The sequence below is a fragment of the Boleophthalmus pectinirostris genome, unplaced genomic scaffold, assembly GCF_026225935.1.
Source record: "Boleophthalmus pectinirostris isolate CB_2022bp ecotype Guang Dong unplaced genomic scaffold, ASM2622593v1 HiC_scaffold_10, whole genome shotgun sequence".
Lineage (NCBI taxonomy): Eukaryota > Metazoa > Chordata > Actinopteri > Gobiiformes > Gobiidae > Boleophthalmus > Boleophthalmus pectinirostris.
The window spans coordinates 21,545,695-21,562,774 of record NW_026570971.1 but is presented as its reverse complement, the minus strand read 5'-3'; the positions used below and the strand labels follow the sequence as shown (position 1 = coordinate 21,562,774).

The window sequence follows — 17,080 nt, the reverse complement described above, 5'->3', positions numbered from 1 at the left end:
TAGTAAATCTGTAGACAGGGTGTGCCATATACTGTCCGACCTTCATACCTAACTTATGTTTTGTCTGTCTTCTTTCAGAATTCGGAGGACAAAAGGAAAATGTTTGAGCGCATCAGCAGTTTTTTTACTCCCAAGAAGAAGAAAAGCAAACTCCCTTCAGAATCCTCCACAGAAGCAGAGTCCCCTCAGTCTCCACGATCACCCCTGTATCAGGATGGGTTCAAGACACCAACTCAGTCTCCCAAAGCCAGTCTGCTGGATGTAAAGAAAGGGGCAGAATGTGGAGATAATCTCAGTCAGACGTCCACTCCCAGCACAGCCAGTCTGGTGTCTGTGTTGGCAGGTCACACAGAAGTACCCTTTGCCGACAGCAGCAGCAGTGGAAAAAGCAGTGTGCGAGAGGTGTCCGTGTGCAAAATTAGCACAGCAGAGGGGAATTCTGGGAACGTCACTTCTTCCACTTTTGAGAACATTACTTTGTCTAGTGCTGGGTCCAGCTCTGCTTTAGGTTTTGCTGACTCAGTTGTGGAGGAGGTGAGCAAGAGGTTGCAGGTACATCTGGATGAACACATCTACACAGAGAAACAAAAAGGAGAAAAAACTGGAAAAAAAGTCACACAATTTACAGTTACAAGCCCTTTGTCTCCGCCGAAGTCGCCCAACCTCACATCCATCAGTTTAGCCACAAAGAAGAGCTCAGTGAAGATAGGAGAACATGGACACAGCACAAGTCTGTCAGGAATCACTTTGGGGAGTCAGTCATCCACACCTCACCTCATCAGCACACGGCTGGACCTGGCACATGCGCCAATAGAAACCTCTAAAGTTGTTAAACATATTGTCACAGCCATACAGGAACCTGCTGCAGTGAGCTCTTTACACCAGGAGGATGAGGCAGCCAAGGCAGAGTCCCCTGTGCTTGTCAAAGCCATATGGGTGGAGACGCACCTGGGAGAGGAGGACTGGAGCAGGGAGGGGGAGACAGATGGTTTAATCCGAGGTTCGGAGGAGGGCTTCAGAGAGGACTCTCCTCTTGTGCTAGCTATACCTGTTACAGTCATTCCTGAGGATGACTCATTTAGGCAGAGCGGCACTGACAGACCAGCCACCCCCACAAAGAGCGCACCATCAGGTGGCAGCCTGCCAGAGCTTGCACCCACCCAGGAGCCTCACACAGTCTCTGCACAGCCAGGGAGCACCAGCGCTGGCACTAACTCAAAACCAAGGTCTATTACAGACACATCTCCAGGAGAGGTCCGTGTCACACGTAAGACTGTGAGCCTGCCATCAAAGCATCGCATTTTTGCCCACAAGGTGAACATTAGCCCCGAGGGCAGCTCAGACGAGAACAAAACTACTGAAGAGGAGCACAGCATAAGTTCAAAGGCTGAGGACAGATGCAAGGCTAAATTGTAAGTACAATTTGTTTTACTTTGCTGTGGCTATTGTTGAAAACTTCTTTTGATCCTGATGGAAAAGTAAGCACAGAGAGCGTGGGGGAGCAAAGCTGCATGCAACCTGAGCACTGAGTTCCCATGCTCCTTTGTACCAGCAGAGAACAATACACACTCAGCTGCAGAAAACACTGAAATATTCATACCCAGCTCTCAGTCAGACACACACACCAATGTGATGGAAGCAGATTAACTTTTTAAATATTTTTTTATATTATCTTAATATGGTCTTACTAGTGAATATGAAGGTCAGTCTTGTGTGTGAACTAATGGTGTATTGCCACAGTTGGAATAAGTCAGTGATTACAAAAGTTGATGGGCAACCACTGAGAGTTGTTGCACTGTTTGACTTGGGTTTGCATGGTTACGTTCACACATATAGAAAAAAGGTGTGGCCTCACATAATAAATTGTACTGTGTCATGTGAATGTTACTGTTGTACTAGGTCAGTTCTAAAAGTGTCTGAAGAATGGGGGCATGTTATATTGCCATTTTATCTTTTATTTAACTTGAAAACTGTTTTAATTACATTGTTAATAACTCTCATATAGTTAGATTTTAGAGTTACACTGGATTACTGTTTTATGTTTATATTTTATTATTGTTTACCATTTTATATGATGTGTATGTTTGAGGGCTGCAATGATTAATCAAATGAATCATGAGTAGTTGTCTATTAAAATGATCATTAACATACTGTGACAATGTTAATCATTATCTGGTCTATGCAGACTCTAATACACATGCCCAAATACTTTTTTATATATATAATAAAGACAGCAGCAATGTTAAAACAAATTGTCAAAAGTGAATAACAATTTAAGATTCTTACTATTAGTAAATATTCTCTGCCTAGAACCCTTCAGTCACAATATTTCAACTTTTATTTGTAAAAAAAAAAAAAAAATTGACAGTTTACAATAGAAATACTAAAACAGTCCTTATTTTCAACCCTATTTGAGTTATTATTTTATTATCTAATTTCATATTTCTGTCCCTGTAGACCACCAACTATTCCTGTTAAAGAGGATGTTCCTGAAGAGTCCAAACCAGAGTCGCAGGCAGCTGACAATATTTCAAAGTTGGATTTTAAAGCAGAGGAGCCAATCAAAGCAAAGGAGCCAGTCAAAGCAGAGGAGCCAGTCAAAGCAGAGGAGCCAGTTAAAGCAGAGGAGCCAATCAAAGCTGAGGAGCCATTAGTTATTGAGAAGACTGACTCTGAAACGTCCGATTTCAACGACCCCTCTGTCTTTGTGGAAATGCAGCGAGCTAAGTCTCAGATGACGGGCCAGGAGACGAAAAAGACCTCCACTAGACCAGTTAGGACTTCAGGGTTACAGAGCCCAACCTCTGCAACAGGAGGCAAGACCAGAACTATGATGGTAAAGGCAAAAGTATCCACAGATGGAGCCAAGAAAGACCTAACAACAAATCAGAGAGATAGCAGCAATGATAGAACTGTTTCAATGTTACCAACACTTAAGGATCAAAGTTCACAAAGTTCATCTTCTAGAACTAGGATTCCTAAAAGCTCAACATCACCAGTCACTCCTGATAAAACTTTAGCATCTGAGGCAGCTGGTTCCAGAGTTCGTAGACCAGTCAGGACCAAAGAACCTGTAAAATCTCCAGTCAACACCAAACCAGAAAGAAGGTCTTCTGTAGAGGAAGTCAGAAGAAGAGGAGAGATTTCTCCTTCCAAATCTCCATACAGGACCACTACGAAAACTATCAGTGAAAAGTCAAATGAAGGCAGTACCAATGTGAATATTGTAAATGGTTTGGAAAGCAAAGACAACAGTGTAAAACATGTCATCAACTTGATAGAAAACAAGTCCAGAAGCCGGCTGCCTGTTACCTCTCCAGTCAGAAAGAGGAGTGAGGAAATTCAAGAATCACTATCACCAACTGAGACACAGCCTACTGAAAGTCCTGACAGAGGTGGGCTATGTTTGAACATGCTCCCACTTATAGTATCATATAGTAAATTACCAACAAAAGCTTGGTTTCTTTTCCTTTTGTTGACATGTAACGCACTTGCATTCACTGCTGACACTGCTATAATGTTTTGTTTTTTTTTGTTCCCAACAGGACCCACATCACCCAGACGCTTATACAAAAGAATACATGAAGATGAGACAGCTGGCTCTCCTCCCAAGCAAACATCCTCCTCCAGGGTTAGTGATTTGAAATACAGAAAGAAGGAACCAGTGGACCCCCCATCGCCAGTCAGTAAACTCCCAACGCTCGGCCAGAAAACTTCCAAAACTAAGTTAAAAAGAACTTCCCCAACGACGCCTTTATCACCTACATCCAAACAGAAAGACTCTCCTGTCAAAGAAGATGTTTTAATAGCTGATGTGGAAAAGGACAATAACAGCAATTTATTAACTAAGACAATCACTCCAAATGTTGACAACACCCAGTCCACTGCAAATGAACTTAAGGTAAAGGAAGATAGCACAACACAGTCTGCAAATGAAGAGATTTTGTCAATAGAAAACAGCAGCAGAAATGCCTTTATAGATGGGAGTGGCTCTGCCCCTGAGGGTAAATTACATTCACGAGAAAATGCCTCAGTAATAGATGATTTAAGACCAAAGCAAATTCAGGAAAATCTAGACTCTTTGGACATGGAAACACAAGCTAAAGTAAATAGCCACAAGGATGAAATAGATACTAGCACCAAACCTGTTATGCCTGACGTGACCAATAGTGATATCAAACCAGATCAGGAAGTTGTATTGTCAAATTCAGCAACAAGTGAGGTGGAAAAAGATTTTATAGCTAGTAATCTTATCGTGGAACAACGTTTAAAAGACCCAGCATTGGCACCAGAGCAACCACTGTCATCTGATTCTGTGAAAAATGATTTACTAGAAAAAAGTTGTGAGGACACTGGCTTGAAACCCACTGGTATTTCAGACATTCAAAGTGTGACTGTCAGCGAGACTCCAAGTGATGTACTAAACAAAGAGCCCATTTTTTTGTCCGAGGATGTTACAAAAAAGAGTGAATCACAGCCAGATGACAGCCGTTTAACAAACGAAATTGAGCGTTCAGAAATTTGTAGCAAAGAAGAGCCCAAAGTCATAACAGTTTTGGAAGAAGTAGAGCAATCCACCCCATTGCAAGATCAAATATCAAATTTATCACCAGATTTGTCCAAAGTTCCAACAGAGGATTTGAATGTTCAAGTAGACAAAAGATTGGAACTGGAGGAGGAAGAAAAGGTAATCAGTGAAATTATACCAAAAGCTGAGGCCAGTTTGAAAGAAAATGAAACTAAAAACGACAAACAAATGAATGTGCATATTAAAGATTCATCGTCGGAGGAGAAGAATGAAGGCCCTGGTAGCAAAACTGAATTAAGTACAGAAGAAGTAAGCGATACACCAGCTCAGATTTCAGTTACTGTAAATGACAAGTTAGAAAATGTGGATTTGAATGCTGATAAAATTTTGATAAAAGGTGACACGGCCAAGCAAGAAAACACTGAAACAGTAATCGTTGGAGGACTGTCTCAAGAATCTAAAGCAGTCACGGCTGAAAGTGAAACAAAGGAAAATGCAAAAAATGATTTGTCAGTAAATAGCGTGAAAGAAACTACAACAGATAATGATAGTAAGGCTCAGGTTAGCATCCAATCAGATCAAAAGCCAGCAATTGTTCAGGAAAAATCTGAAATAGTGTCTGAATTAGAATTAGAAATGAGTGGCAAAACTGCAGTTACAAATTCCAGTATTGAATCATTGGACTGTGAAGTGAAACCAGTGACTGAAGACAATACGCCAGTAGCTGACACATTGAGCACAACAATGAATAAGGAAGATGAAAGTGAATTAGCAAAACAACCAAGGGACTCTGTATTTTCTGTTAGTGAAGTTAGTAAGCTGTCAGTAGAATCTTCAAAGACAGAAATTAAAACTGAAGCCCAAACTGACCAAGTAAATGGGATTTCTCCTGTGAAACAAAATGAAAATATCAAATTAGAGTCTCAGAATGCAACTGTTGTCAAAGATGGTGAGAAACCCAAAGAGCCAGCGCCCAAGCTTTGTGACAATGAGAACCAAGAGCGTGACTTGAAATCGGTGACTGAAGATATTACGTCAATAGTAAACACACTGGACATAACAATGAATAAGGAAGATGAAAGTGACTTAACAAAACAACCAAGGGATTTTGTGCATTATAATAGTGAAGTTAGCAAAAAGGAACAAAAGTCCAGTCCAGCAAAGACAGAAATTTAACTGAAGCCAAAACTGATAAAATAAATGAGGTATCTCCTATAAAACAAAGTGAGAGTATCAAACTGGAGTCTCAGACCGCTCCTGTTGTCAGTGATGGTCAGGAATCCAAAGAACCAGTGTCCCAACTTTGTGACAATGAGAACCAAAACCACAGCTTGAAATTAGTGACTGAAGATCTTACACCTTTAGCAGACAAAGTGAGCACAACAATAAGTAAGGAAGGTGTAAGTGAAATAACAAAACAACCAAGAGACTCTGAAGGTAGCAAGCAAAAACAAGAGTCTAGTCCAGCAGAGAAGGAAATAACTGAAAACAAGACTGACAAATTAAATGAGATATCAACATCATCCATCACCACGTCATCAGATATAACACAAAATGAAATTATTCCACTGGAGTCTCAGAGCGCACCTGATATCAGTGGTGGTCAGGAAGTCAAAGAACCAGCGTCCGAGCCTTCTGACAATGAGAATCAAAACCATAACTTGAAATCAGTGACTGAAAATCTTACACCTACAGCAGACAAACTGAGCACAACAATAAATAAAGATACAAGTGAATCAGCAAAACAACCAGTGGATTCTGTACAGTCTGATAGTGAAATTTGCAAGCAGGATCAAAAGTCTAGTAAGACACTGAAAATTGAAGACAGCAATTCAGTGGCAACTGTTGATAAAGCAGTTTCACAAGTTTTAAGTATTAAAGATGACAGCCAACTATCTAATCTGCAGGATGAAACTAAATTAATAGAATCCAAAATGGACATTAGTTCTCAGAGTGAAAAACAGAAAATAGAAGAAAAAATAACTGTACCTCTACAGGAAATTAAAGAACTAGAGACTCCAGAAAAACTTAAAGAAAATGAAAGTAAAATTGAAAAACACACATCAGATAGAGCTCCTGATGGCACTGAAGCACCAGGACTAAAAACAGAGCCAGAAGTGAGAATTGAATCAATTTCCCCGACTGAAAAAATTAATGACATTTCTCCCAAGAAACAAAGTGCACTTGTTATCAGTGATGGTCAGTCACTCAAAGAATCTGTGTCTTCACTTTTTGACAATGATAACAAAGAAGAGGACGATGTTATAGTTGAAAAGATTATCATAAAGATGCATAAAAATGACAAGAACACCAGAGAAATCATCAAAACAACTGAAATTGTGAAACCAGAGATATTAGGAGACAAATCTATGAACTGTTGGACAGAATCATTAAAAGGTGATGACACTGGGAAAGCATCGTTGATGAAGGATTCCCCGTCCTGCTGGTTAGATGTTGAAAGTGGTCAAAAACAGTGGCGAAAGAAAGAGCACAAGCGCAGACTGGATGCTTCAGCCAGTGAGGACGAGTTACTGGACTCAGACGATGTGGAAGATTTTATTAAAAGCATAAAAGAAGGTGGCATCCCTTTCTCACTCCCCCCGAAAAAACATATGGGCAAGAAGAACCTGTCTCCTCCCTTTGCATTGCCAGCAATCAAGGAGGATAACTTTGAGAAAACATTTGATCCAGAACAATTCCACTTTGGATTAGGAAAAAATGATTTCTTCAAGGATTTGTCTCCAGCTATGGCAATCAAACGCGCTGCAGCAAAAGAGGAAAAAACTCAGGAAAATGGATCACAGAATAAAATAGCAGAAAAAGACAAGGCACCTATTGAGGTGAATGGCAAAGGTACAGCTGAAGAGGGGATTTTGAATGAAGGTGGACTTGAAGAGGGAGTAAATAATGGGACTGGGAAGCGCCACTCTCGCCTGGGCCGGATATCCATTCTCTCCAGTCTTCTGTCATCCAGGTCCAACAGGAACCAAAAAGAGGAACTATCCCCTACCCTGAGCGTATCTCAATCCACAGTTCAACAACAGGATGTGCCCATAGGAGAGAAACAGGTCTCCTCTCCTCTGTCTGACATCAGAGCTGATAAGGAGGGCGTGAGGACTCCAGATCAGACCTCACCTTTCTCCCCTTTAAGCGAGAGCACTGGCAACAGTGAGTCACCATTTAGTCCCTCCTCTGCTCCACAATTCCCCGTATTCAGCGAAATCAAACTTCCTGACCATTTAGAAAAGTATCTCAGGAAGACAAAGGGAGAGACAGAGAACCTTAAGAGTTTGGAGCAACCTAATAAACCAAAAATGGATCTTGGCACAAATACAACTGATAAAACTGAGGTAGACACAGCCCTGACGAGCCCAACAACTCCAACGCCAACTCCAAAGTTCACCCGGCAGTCTTCTCTAACCAGAACCACTCCGAAGGCCAGAGCTAAGAGAAAGGTAAGAATCAGACATATTCACTCACATAATGGTGGCTAGAGACAGTATTCACAGCCTCAGTCTCTTTTCTAAGTTCTGTTTGCATGCATCCACGGAAACCTCACTTTCATTTCCTGTTTAATAACAAGGAAATGAATCATCTTCAAGTAGTGACAGGCCAGAACTGTGCCCTGCTCTGAACATTTTGGTTGTGAAATGAAAAGTGTCAGGCACATGCAGAGGGGGCCAAAACTCAGTGCCATTCATTCAAATGCCTGAAACGATTTTGCCTTTTTTCTTTTTACATAGGCAAAAAAACAGTAAGTGCCATACCTGTACACACAAGTAAAGTCATAAATGTATATGCAACAAACAAATTGATACTTCTCCTATTAACATGTGACTATAAACTTTTTTTGTATTTTGCCTCTCTATTCTGCCAGCCTCTCTCTGCACAGTCCTGAAAATATGGAGACGTAATTTACATAAATTCAAAAACGTGAAGCTATTTAAAGTACACATTTGTGTGTTATGACACCATGTTAAAGCTCCATTTAAACTGTGTTAAACCTCCTTTTAAAAACGTATGTGTATGCATGCATTTTTTTTTTTTTTTTTTTACAGGTTCCAGTTATTAGAGGGGTTCACAGAAGACCAGGGAAGGTATGTCTCACTTGTGCATTTATGTGTGTGTTCTGTTGTCATTTTATTAAATTATTTCTTCTTAAATTTGTCTTTGTTCCAGCTTGTCATACACGAACAAGCTGAGTTTGCAGGTGAAGCCTTTGAATTGTACCGCAACGTTGAAGATGCTACTTCACTGAAGCTATCACCTGTCATATCTGTCAGAGTCATCAGAGGATGGTACAAATACTGTTGTTATTCTTTGTTATTAACTAGTTTATAATGCTAACATGCACTTATTGTCTGTATATTGTCTGTAAAATGTATACACATTTGTTTTTATAGCTGGCTGCTGTATGAGAAGCCTGGGTTCCAGGGTCGGACCATTGCCCTGGATGAAGGCACCACAGAGCAGATTGTGAACGTGTGGGCAGAAGAACCTTCAGTTTCATCGGAAAACTTAGATCAGCCCGTGCCCACAGTGCCCATGGTCATAGGGTCTATTAAACTGGCAGTTATGGTAAGTGTGCTTGTCACATGATTTTGGCATATTGTTTTATTATGTAATTTTTGAGTGGTGTAGTTTGTCTCTATGGAGATGTTACAGCTGTGCCTACAATGTCCCATTGTATGCTATTAAGCTTTTCTACATTCATGGAGATTTTTTTCGAGGTATTTTAGAGCAATAAAACGTAATTGAATAGACTTTAAAGCAGCTCTGCTTGTGTACAAGTCTCTCCATGGCTGAGCACCAAAGTACATCTGTGACATGTTAGTGTCATATGAACCATTTCGCACTCTGAGGAGCTCAGGGACCGGCCTCCTGCTGGTGCCCAGAGTCAGGACTAAACAAGGGGAGTCAGCGTTTCAGGTTCATGCAGCTAAAACCTGGAACAGTCTTCCTGAACATGTGAGACAGACTCTTCTGTGACGCTGTTTAAATCCAGGCTCAAAACATTTCTGTTTAACTGTGCATATAACTGAAAGGTTTTCATTCCGCACTCTTCTCTCCAATTTATGTCTCTCTTTTTTAATTTTAATCTTCATGATTATTTATGTTTTGATTTGTTTTTATTATGATTTTAATGTATTTCTTATTCTGTAAAGCACTTTGAATTACTTTGTGTATGAATTGTGCTCCTTGCCTTGCCTTGAGTAAATGCTAGATAGGTCAGTTTAATGCCATACTGCGGAACATACCAGGAGATGCAATAACATTTCCTGGACACAAGCCCCCCCCACACTTTTAATTTGAACATGATGTGGTTTTGTGTTTTAGGATTACACTGTGCCCAGAATCGACTTGTTCTCAGAGGTGAATGGTATGGGAATAATGATGTCCTACGATGATGAGGCTGTAGAGATCGGCTCATATGGAATACCACAAAGCACTGGCTCCATAAAGGTCCATTCTGGAGTGTACGTTCAGTCTTATTTATGTCTTTACTAACTTATGTGATACAGTGTGTTCTGGTCATAAGCCTGTCATGATAAAAAAAATTAAAATTTGAGCAATATTTAAACAAATTTATGCCACTGTCCCAAGAAGAGATTTATACCACAAAAACTATTTCTACATCTACAATATGTTTTGTATTTGTATTCTTTAGTACTTAGCTTGCATATGTAATGAGTCATAGAAGTTATTAATTCAGCTTTTATGACTCAGATCATATACATATTAAATAGCCAAAAAATAACCACCAGTTTCCTAGTAGTGCAAAGAAAAGGTATCCATGATAAATACTGATTCCAAAAATATATTGTTCTAACTTTCATACTGAACGATAAGTCAGTATAGTAATAATGACAGGCCTATTTGTGCCTCACATCTGATTAGTATGCTACTGCAGTTAACTCTGTTCAAATCATGAAATAAATTCCATAAGTCTGAGAAAGTTACTAATCTTTTTTAGAAATATCGGCCAAGAAAAATATTTTAAAGCCCCTGGGTCACAGTTCAGCATCTGTTTTCTGTTCATAAAGGCATGCATACTATCAGCTGCAGTACTTTTTGGCAAGAAGATGAAAATGGCATGTTGTCTCAAAGGAAACAGTAAAGTTAATGCCATAATTCTGTCTCAAAAAAGCTTAATTGTCTCTTTTGTCTTCTTAGGTGGCTGGTCTACAGTGATCCAGGGTATGGAGGTTTTGTTGGGGTCTTGGAGGCTGGAGAGTACCCTTGTCCTGAGAGCTGGGGGTTTCCACAGCCTTTCATTGGATCTCTGCGCCCTCTGAGAATGGTACAGATGATTATATCCGCACACTACAGCACTAAGCAGATGTTGAATAAGATATGAAATGAAAAGGCTGTTCACGAAGAGAGCTATACTTTTCAAAATATTTTAACAGCACCAACATTATAGCAGATAAAATACTTAAAGGTTGTATAGAGGATTTTCCAAGGAACGAGAAATCCAGCGATTGTTTGTCCTTTTTCAAATGTTGCGCATGCGTGAAACCACCCCCCCTCCCCCACAGCTCCCTACGTAGAAACGCCTCCTCCTTACGCCAGAAACAGGTTTGTTTACAGTCGGTGCGCTGCACATGACTTGTAAACAACTAACTACAGTGTTGGTTAGGCAAGGCGGAGAAGTGAGGAGCGGGGGGAGCGGGTGCGCGGACATTTCGTGCACGGACAAGAAGTGAGGAGCAGGGAGAAGAGCGGAGCAGGGAGAGGAGAGAGGAGAGGGGAGCGGTACGCGGAGATTCCGTGCCCGGAGAAGTGAGGAGCAGGGGGAAGAACGGAACGGGCAGCGGGGACAGGAGCAGGAAAGGGGTGCAGAGAAGAGTGCGCGGAGATTGAGTGCGAATGAACTAGCTACAACACGCAGCAGCAAGCGGACTCTTTCTTTGCCTTGAAAATTACGTTTTCAGACATAGGATATCGCTTTCGTGTCCTGAAAAACGTTTGACTAGCTCTTGGAAATAAAGTACGTTTTCATAATAAGCAGAAGTGACCTGTCCAGGAGTAATTTGGCGACCAATGCGTCAGTCTTTAGACCCTGCGTCTGCTTCAGTCGCGCCATCGCTGGAATGAATCTTCAAGAATCACCCTAGTTTGGCTTCGCTGCTTTTCCCCTTGTCTTCTTCTTTCAGCAATCTCAAAAACTGACTTTCTTTTGCGGCTAACTGCTCCTGGATTCTTGTCTGCCATTGCAACAAATTTTGTGCTAACTGCGAGGAAGATATAGGTCAAAAAAAGCCGCTAAGAACTGTTGCGTTGGTGGAGTAAACAGCGTCTGTGCGTCTTGCGTCTGTGCGACTGGCTGTGACTGACAGGCGTACGTAAACCACGTAATGGCAGCGCGCAGGCAAGTCAGTTACGCTAGAAACGTAGGGAGATTGATTGACAGCCTGTCAGCTAACAGATAACGAGGCAGTGTCGTTATCTATTGGCAAATGTTTAGCTGGCCCCACCACGTCCAGAGTTGATGAATTTTTATTCTTTTTTTTTTGGTCATCATAATTACAAGGTTACTGCACCTCTATAATGCTATCATTGACAATTTGAAACAAAACAAAAATCCTCCATACAACCTTTAAAATAGTATTATGCAAAACTAAACATAACGTCAGTTTGAACCTGGATTTGAACTTTGTCAAAGGCATCAGTCACATTTTCAGGAAGACAGGAAGTCTTAACTGAAATATTAATAGTGCTAATATAATAATTTGCTTAATCAATGAGATTCAGGAGATTGTAAAACATTTATCAGACTTATAATAGCACTTACCATTAAACTAGAATGTAGAGTTTGAGTCAAGGTCTGTGTATTGTATGTGTAGTAAAAAATTTTTGTTTTTTTTTTCTTACAGGGAGGCATAAGGGTGGATCATCCCAATGAAGTTAAGGTGTGTTTTGAAAGCACTTCACTTAAATGCACCGTACATTACCGTTATTGTTATGGGTAACCACAGGGAGCTTAAAGATGTTTTTATGATATAGAAAAACATTTAGGACTGGCACATAGGATTCTACAAAGAGCCACAAAGTCAGACACATTGTTCAGTTCTGAATAATGTACTGGGCTCTAATCTCAGGTTAAGAAACACTGAAACTTGTTATTGCACGCCATTTGTCTAGTACAATTAACAAGACCATACACGAAAATATAGCAAACAATGAAGCATCTATCATCTATATTGTTCTAGTAAAGAAATTATGTTATGTATTTAATATATCTATGTTAATGGTAAGTTTGTTCAGTAAATATTATAAATCATAACTTTTTATTGCAATTCAAACTCACAAAGATTTTGTAATATGGGCCACGGAATGAATGGCATTTCAGCATAGGACAGGGAAGGGCTCAGAAGTCATAAAGCACTCGTTGAGATAAGAGTTCCAGCTGACGACCAAGTTTAACCCTCTCCTCTCTCTCCAGGCTCTTGTGTTTGAGAAACCCAACTTTGAAGGAGAGTACATAGAGGTAGACCATGAGGTGATCAGTTTCAATGAGATACAAACAGAAGAACACACAGACAACAAGAAAGTACTGTCTTCGGTGGGCTCTCTTAAGATCATCGGTGGACTGTGAGTGTGATTTCAACATCAATCATTTATTTTTGTTTTATAATTAACTTATGTATTAAAATGCTCATATTGTTAAGGAAAGACAGAACAGAGGGTAAATAAAAATGTAATGGAAATAACCTATACAAATTTAAAACATTTAGATAATTTTAGACATGTATGAAAAAATAAACCATCCCACTGCTTTATTGACTGTCAGTTTAAAAACTCATGGTCATGGCTCTAAAATATTAAGTTGCAAAACATTATAGGATATTGATTCTTGTTTACTGTTTTCTGCAGCTGGGTGGGCTATCAGGAGGCAGATTTCGAGGGTCAGCAGTACATTTTGGAGGAGGGGGAGTACGCTCACTGCAAGGACTGGGGAGGGGCTGAGGATGGGCTCCTGTCACTTCGACCTGTTTACACTGTAAGTACAAAATTAGGGCAGATGTTCTTTGTTAATCTCTTCATAACATTGAATTTTGATTTGACTCTGTCTTGCAGGATTTCACCTCACCCCATATAAAATTGTTTGGCGACAAGATGTTCAAAGAGTTGAGCCTCAACATGGACCTGATGGGCCCCATCTTTGACTTTGAACCAGTCGGACACAGCACAAAAACTCAGTCTATCAATGTCCAAAGTGGAGTGTAGGTTTTATATAACAAACACATGTGTACAGAAATAACTGAGTATTGTGTCACTAAATACACACAAGCATACACCCCTCTACACAAACACAGCTACATACATTTGTACTGTTGCAGAATAGCCCATAGCATTAACATATAGCTCATATAGCTCATTTATCAAACTTGTCAGGGAGGTCTTTGCTCAGTCTCACTGTAATTACTTTACTGTATATTTTTCATGTGTCTGTGGCAGTTGGGTGGCTTTTGAGAACCCAGGGTTTTGTGGAGAGCTTTATGTTCTTGAGAAAGGTCTTTACGCAACTCCAGAAGACTGGGGAGCACCAAACTTCAAAATATCGTCCATACAACCTGTGTTCTATGTAAGGACAAAGTTGAGGTTTGAATGTCATTTTAAATGGGCCTTTAATTTAATTATTTTATTATTTTTGTCTTGTCTGACCCTCAGGATTCAATGAACAACCGATCAAAGTTTAAGGTACAAATACTGTAACCACATTACTTGGTAACACTTTATAATAACTGCACTTGAATTAGTCTTAATAAAGCATGAACAAAGACTTAGAACTGGAATTGGGGTTAGAATTATTCAGGCATATTAACAACTAATGACTAGTTCCTTTAAGTAGTTAAGTAAGTAAGTTACTAACCCTGAATCACTGTTAATAAACTATTTGTTCTCTGTGAATTAATTCCTTATTTATTCTTTATTAAGGATAATTAAGGTGTAGTTATTGAGTGTTATCCATTACTTTATTTACAGATGTATCATGATAAAGATATCATCATATTTTTCCGTTTGTTTCAGGTTCAGTTGTTTTCTGAGCCAGACTTTCAGGGACAGCTTGTGCTTCTTGATAATAGTGTGGACACTCTGGATGACTTTGTGCCCAGGTCCTGTAAAGTGCTGTCTGGCAGGTAGGCTCCAAACACAGGAAAATCATTACACAATACGTTATGTGCTGCTCGGACATTTAAAAGGGAATGTTTAACCCATGTGGCTCTGTGTTCCAGCTGGGTGATGTATGAAGGGGCACAGTTCAAAGAAAGAATGCATGTGTTAGAGGAGGGACTGTACCCCAACACAGAGGCTATGGGATTGCAATCTGAAGACACTATAATCCGCTCTTTACAGACAATTGGACATGTAAGTACCAAAATATATATACATGTTTAGAACTGATTCATTGATTTAACCTCGTGTTTTCTTTTTAGGAGTTTTCTCTGCCATCCATAATGTTATTCAGTAAGGCAGGCTGTAGAGGCCGCAGGATAGTGTTGACGAATGGGATTGTGAATTTGAACAAGACAGGACACGATGGATGTGTGCGCTCCCTGGTGGTGGAGGGTGGAATGTACGTGTCTTTAAGCAGAATTTCACTGGTGGTCTTACATTATTTAAAATATTACTTCCTTCTCTCAGTGGGAATATGAATATCTATGTTATGAATATTTACTTTTCCACAGGTGGGTCATCTATGAAAGCAGCAACTACCGCGGTCGACAGTTACTTCTGATGCCTGGTCAAGTGGACGACTGGTGTCAGTTGAGTGGATGGGAACAGATAGGATCTTTGAGACCATTAATTCAAGTAATTAAAATACAAATTTAACTACACCTATTATAAAATGCCAGTAAGTAACTTTTTCTTTTTTTTTGTTTCAACAGAAAGAGCAGTATTTCCGTCTGCGCAGTAGAGAGAATGGACACGTGCTCTCTTTGACTGGAACTCTGGATGACATAAAACTGATGAGGGTTCAAGCTATACAGGAGACCGGAAGCATGGAGCAGGTGTGGCTCTATCAGGACGGGCAAGTCTCCTGCAAGGTACTCTGTTTTGTTCTATAAAAATTAAATCTGCTAAACCAGAGATTCTCTACATATTTCTCTCAATGACCTCTACTATAGCAGTGGATACATTGGTTACCTAAATATCCTACAATATACTGTCTTATAAAAGAAAATAATGGTTTATGGCTAATAAAGATGTCATAGCCCAGTAGTCATAGAAATTTAAAAAAAAATTGTTCAAGATGTCTAATTTAGACCTCTTAGTAATATATTCAATGTGCTAAATACGTGAAAACAAGGGTGTGACAGTAAGGACAATGGAAAAGGAAATAACATTACGCCAAAGTGTACTCCAGAGATTTAACAAGCGAGTTCATTATGTTAAGGGTTCAGTTGTAAGAAAAAGTTAGTGTAATTTAAAAATAGTAGTTAAAGGTTCACAGGTTACTCACTGCAGAGCAATGTTTAAAAAAAAACACACACACACATTATTTCATGCCTTCTTAATAAAATGTAATGCTTGTTGAATTTGGTATATCTGTTTGCTGAGTATTTTGGGAGCCAATATAAATAGGTCAACCCTTCATATGAAAAATATAACATAAATGACATTGATGTGTTGCCTGTAGCTGCTAGAAGACTGTTTCCTGGAGACCACGGGCGGCATGCTGATGGCAGGAAGCCGCCTGTGTGTCTCTCCCAACAAAGGAAAAGAAAACCAACTATGGAACTTCACCCCCGACGGGTTAGTGCGCTGCCATCTGCAACGTGATCTGGTCCTGGAGGTCAAAGGTCAGTCATCATTTTGCCATGGTTTTTATTCCTGTTGCATTTTGTATGTAGGTCAAATAATAAACAAGCTGTTGTAGTTTAATCCAACAGCTCTATCTTTTGTGGGAAATAAGAAATGCAACAAGTATTGCCTTCACCACATCAAAATTAGAACTGAACTTGGGCTAATCCTGGAACTAAACCAAGACTAGGCCAGGACTAAACTAGGACTACAACAGGACCAAACTAAATCTACATTAGGGCCTAAACCAGAACAAGTGTGAAGGCATCCTACATCATTATATTATATTATAATTAATATACCTTTGGCACTGTCTTTCAGGTGGACACCAGTTTGACAAGAACCAGGTCATTCTCAATCAATTTGATAAAAGAAAGTTGAACCAGCGATGGATTTTAGAGATCATCTAAGTTTCACTGCATAAGCATGTCAAAGAGCACCCCAAAGACCTGTTTATGTCATTTGAAACAATATACCTTGATGGTTCACAGTGTAATGAGACTCTGCCCTGTATCATTGCTGCATTTAGCTCCCCCTTGTGGTACTTGTGGTACATGTCAGGTCTTCCAAACATGAAGTCCTGCCTTTATTCAAAATGTAAATGTGGTTTACATGTTGCCTTTTGTAAAATGTTGTTATTTCTATAGGTTTTTACACTTTGATACATACTTTATAACACAAGATTGTATATAGAATATAATGGAAAGCAAGCATTTTGTAATTAAATTTTTTTTAAAATGG

At 39.7% G+C, this 17,080-nt stretch overlaps 2 protein-coding genes across 4 annotated transcripts in view; both read left to right on the top strand.

The window, feature by feature from the left end:
• LOC129409854 (putative leucine-rich repeat-containing protein DDB_G0290503) overlaps positions 1-5,704 on the top strand; it is a 23,765-nt gene extending 18,061 nt beyond the window's left edge. For all 3 annotated transcript variants that reach the window (XM_055156675.1, XM_055156694.1, XM_055156684.1), the window contains 3 exons: positions 79-1,412; positions 2,458-3,395; positions 3,546-5,704. In XM_055156675.1, the coding sequence (XP_055012650.1) occupies positions 79-1,412; positions 2,458-3,395; positions 3,546-5,704 (4,431 nt within the window). The remainder of the gene's footprint in view (positions 1-78; positions 1,413-2,457; positions 3,396-3,545) is intronic.
• Positions 5,703-17,080, top strand: crybg1a (crystallin beta-gamma domain containing 1a). Its single transcript, XM_020919445.2, has 19 exons — positions 5,703-7,983; positions 8,587-8,625; positions 8,708-8,826; positions 8,932-9,106; positions 9,866-10,005; positions 10,703-10,829; positions 12,406-12,441; positions 12,975-13,123; positions 13,406-13,532; positions 13,610-13,755; positions 13,991-14,117; positions 14,204-14,233; positions 14,564-14,673; positions 14,770-14,902; positions 14,971-15,110; positions 15,223-15,346; positions 15,424-15,582; positions 16,176-16,338; positions 16,661-17,080. The coding sequence occupies exons 1-19, from the start codon at positions 6,463-6,465 to the stop codon at positions 16,747-16,749; spliced, it is 3,654 nt and encodes a 1,217-aa protein (XP_020775104.2). The 5' UTR covers positions 5,703-6,462; the 3' UTR covers positions 16,750-17,080.

Bases quoted from the DNA above. Each gene is read 5' to 3' on its own strand.
- crybg1a (XM_020919445.2), top strand. From the start codon at position 6,463: ATGGACATTAGTTCTCAGAGTGAAAAACAGAAAATAGAAGAAAAAATA. The intron at 10,830-12,405 runs GTACAGATGATT...TTTTTCTTACAG, and splicing joins CTCTGCGCCCTCTGAGAATG to GGAGGCATAAGGGTGGATCA. The intron at 14,234-14,563 runs GTACAAATACTG...CGTTTGTTTCAG, and splicing joins ACAACCGATCAAAGTTTAAG to GTTCAGTTGTTTTCTGAGCC.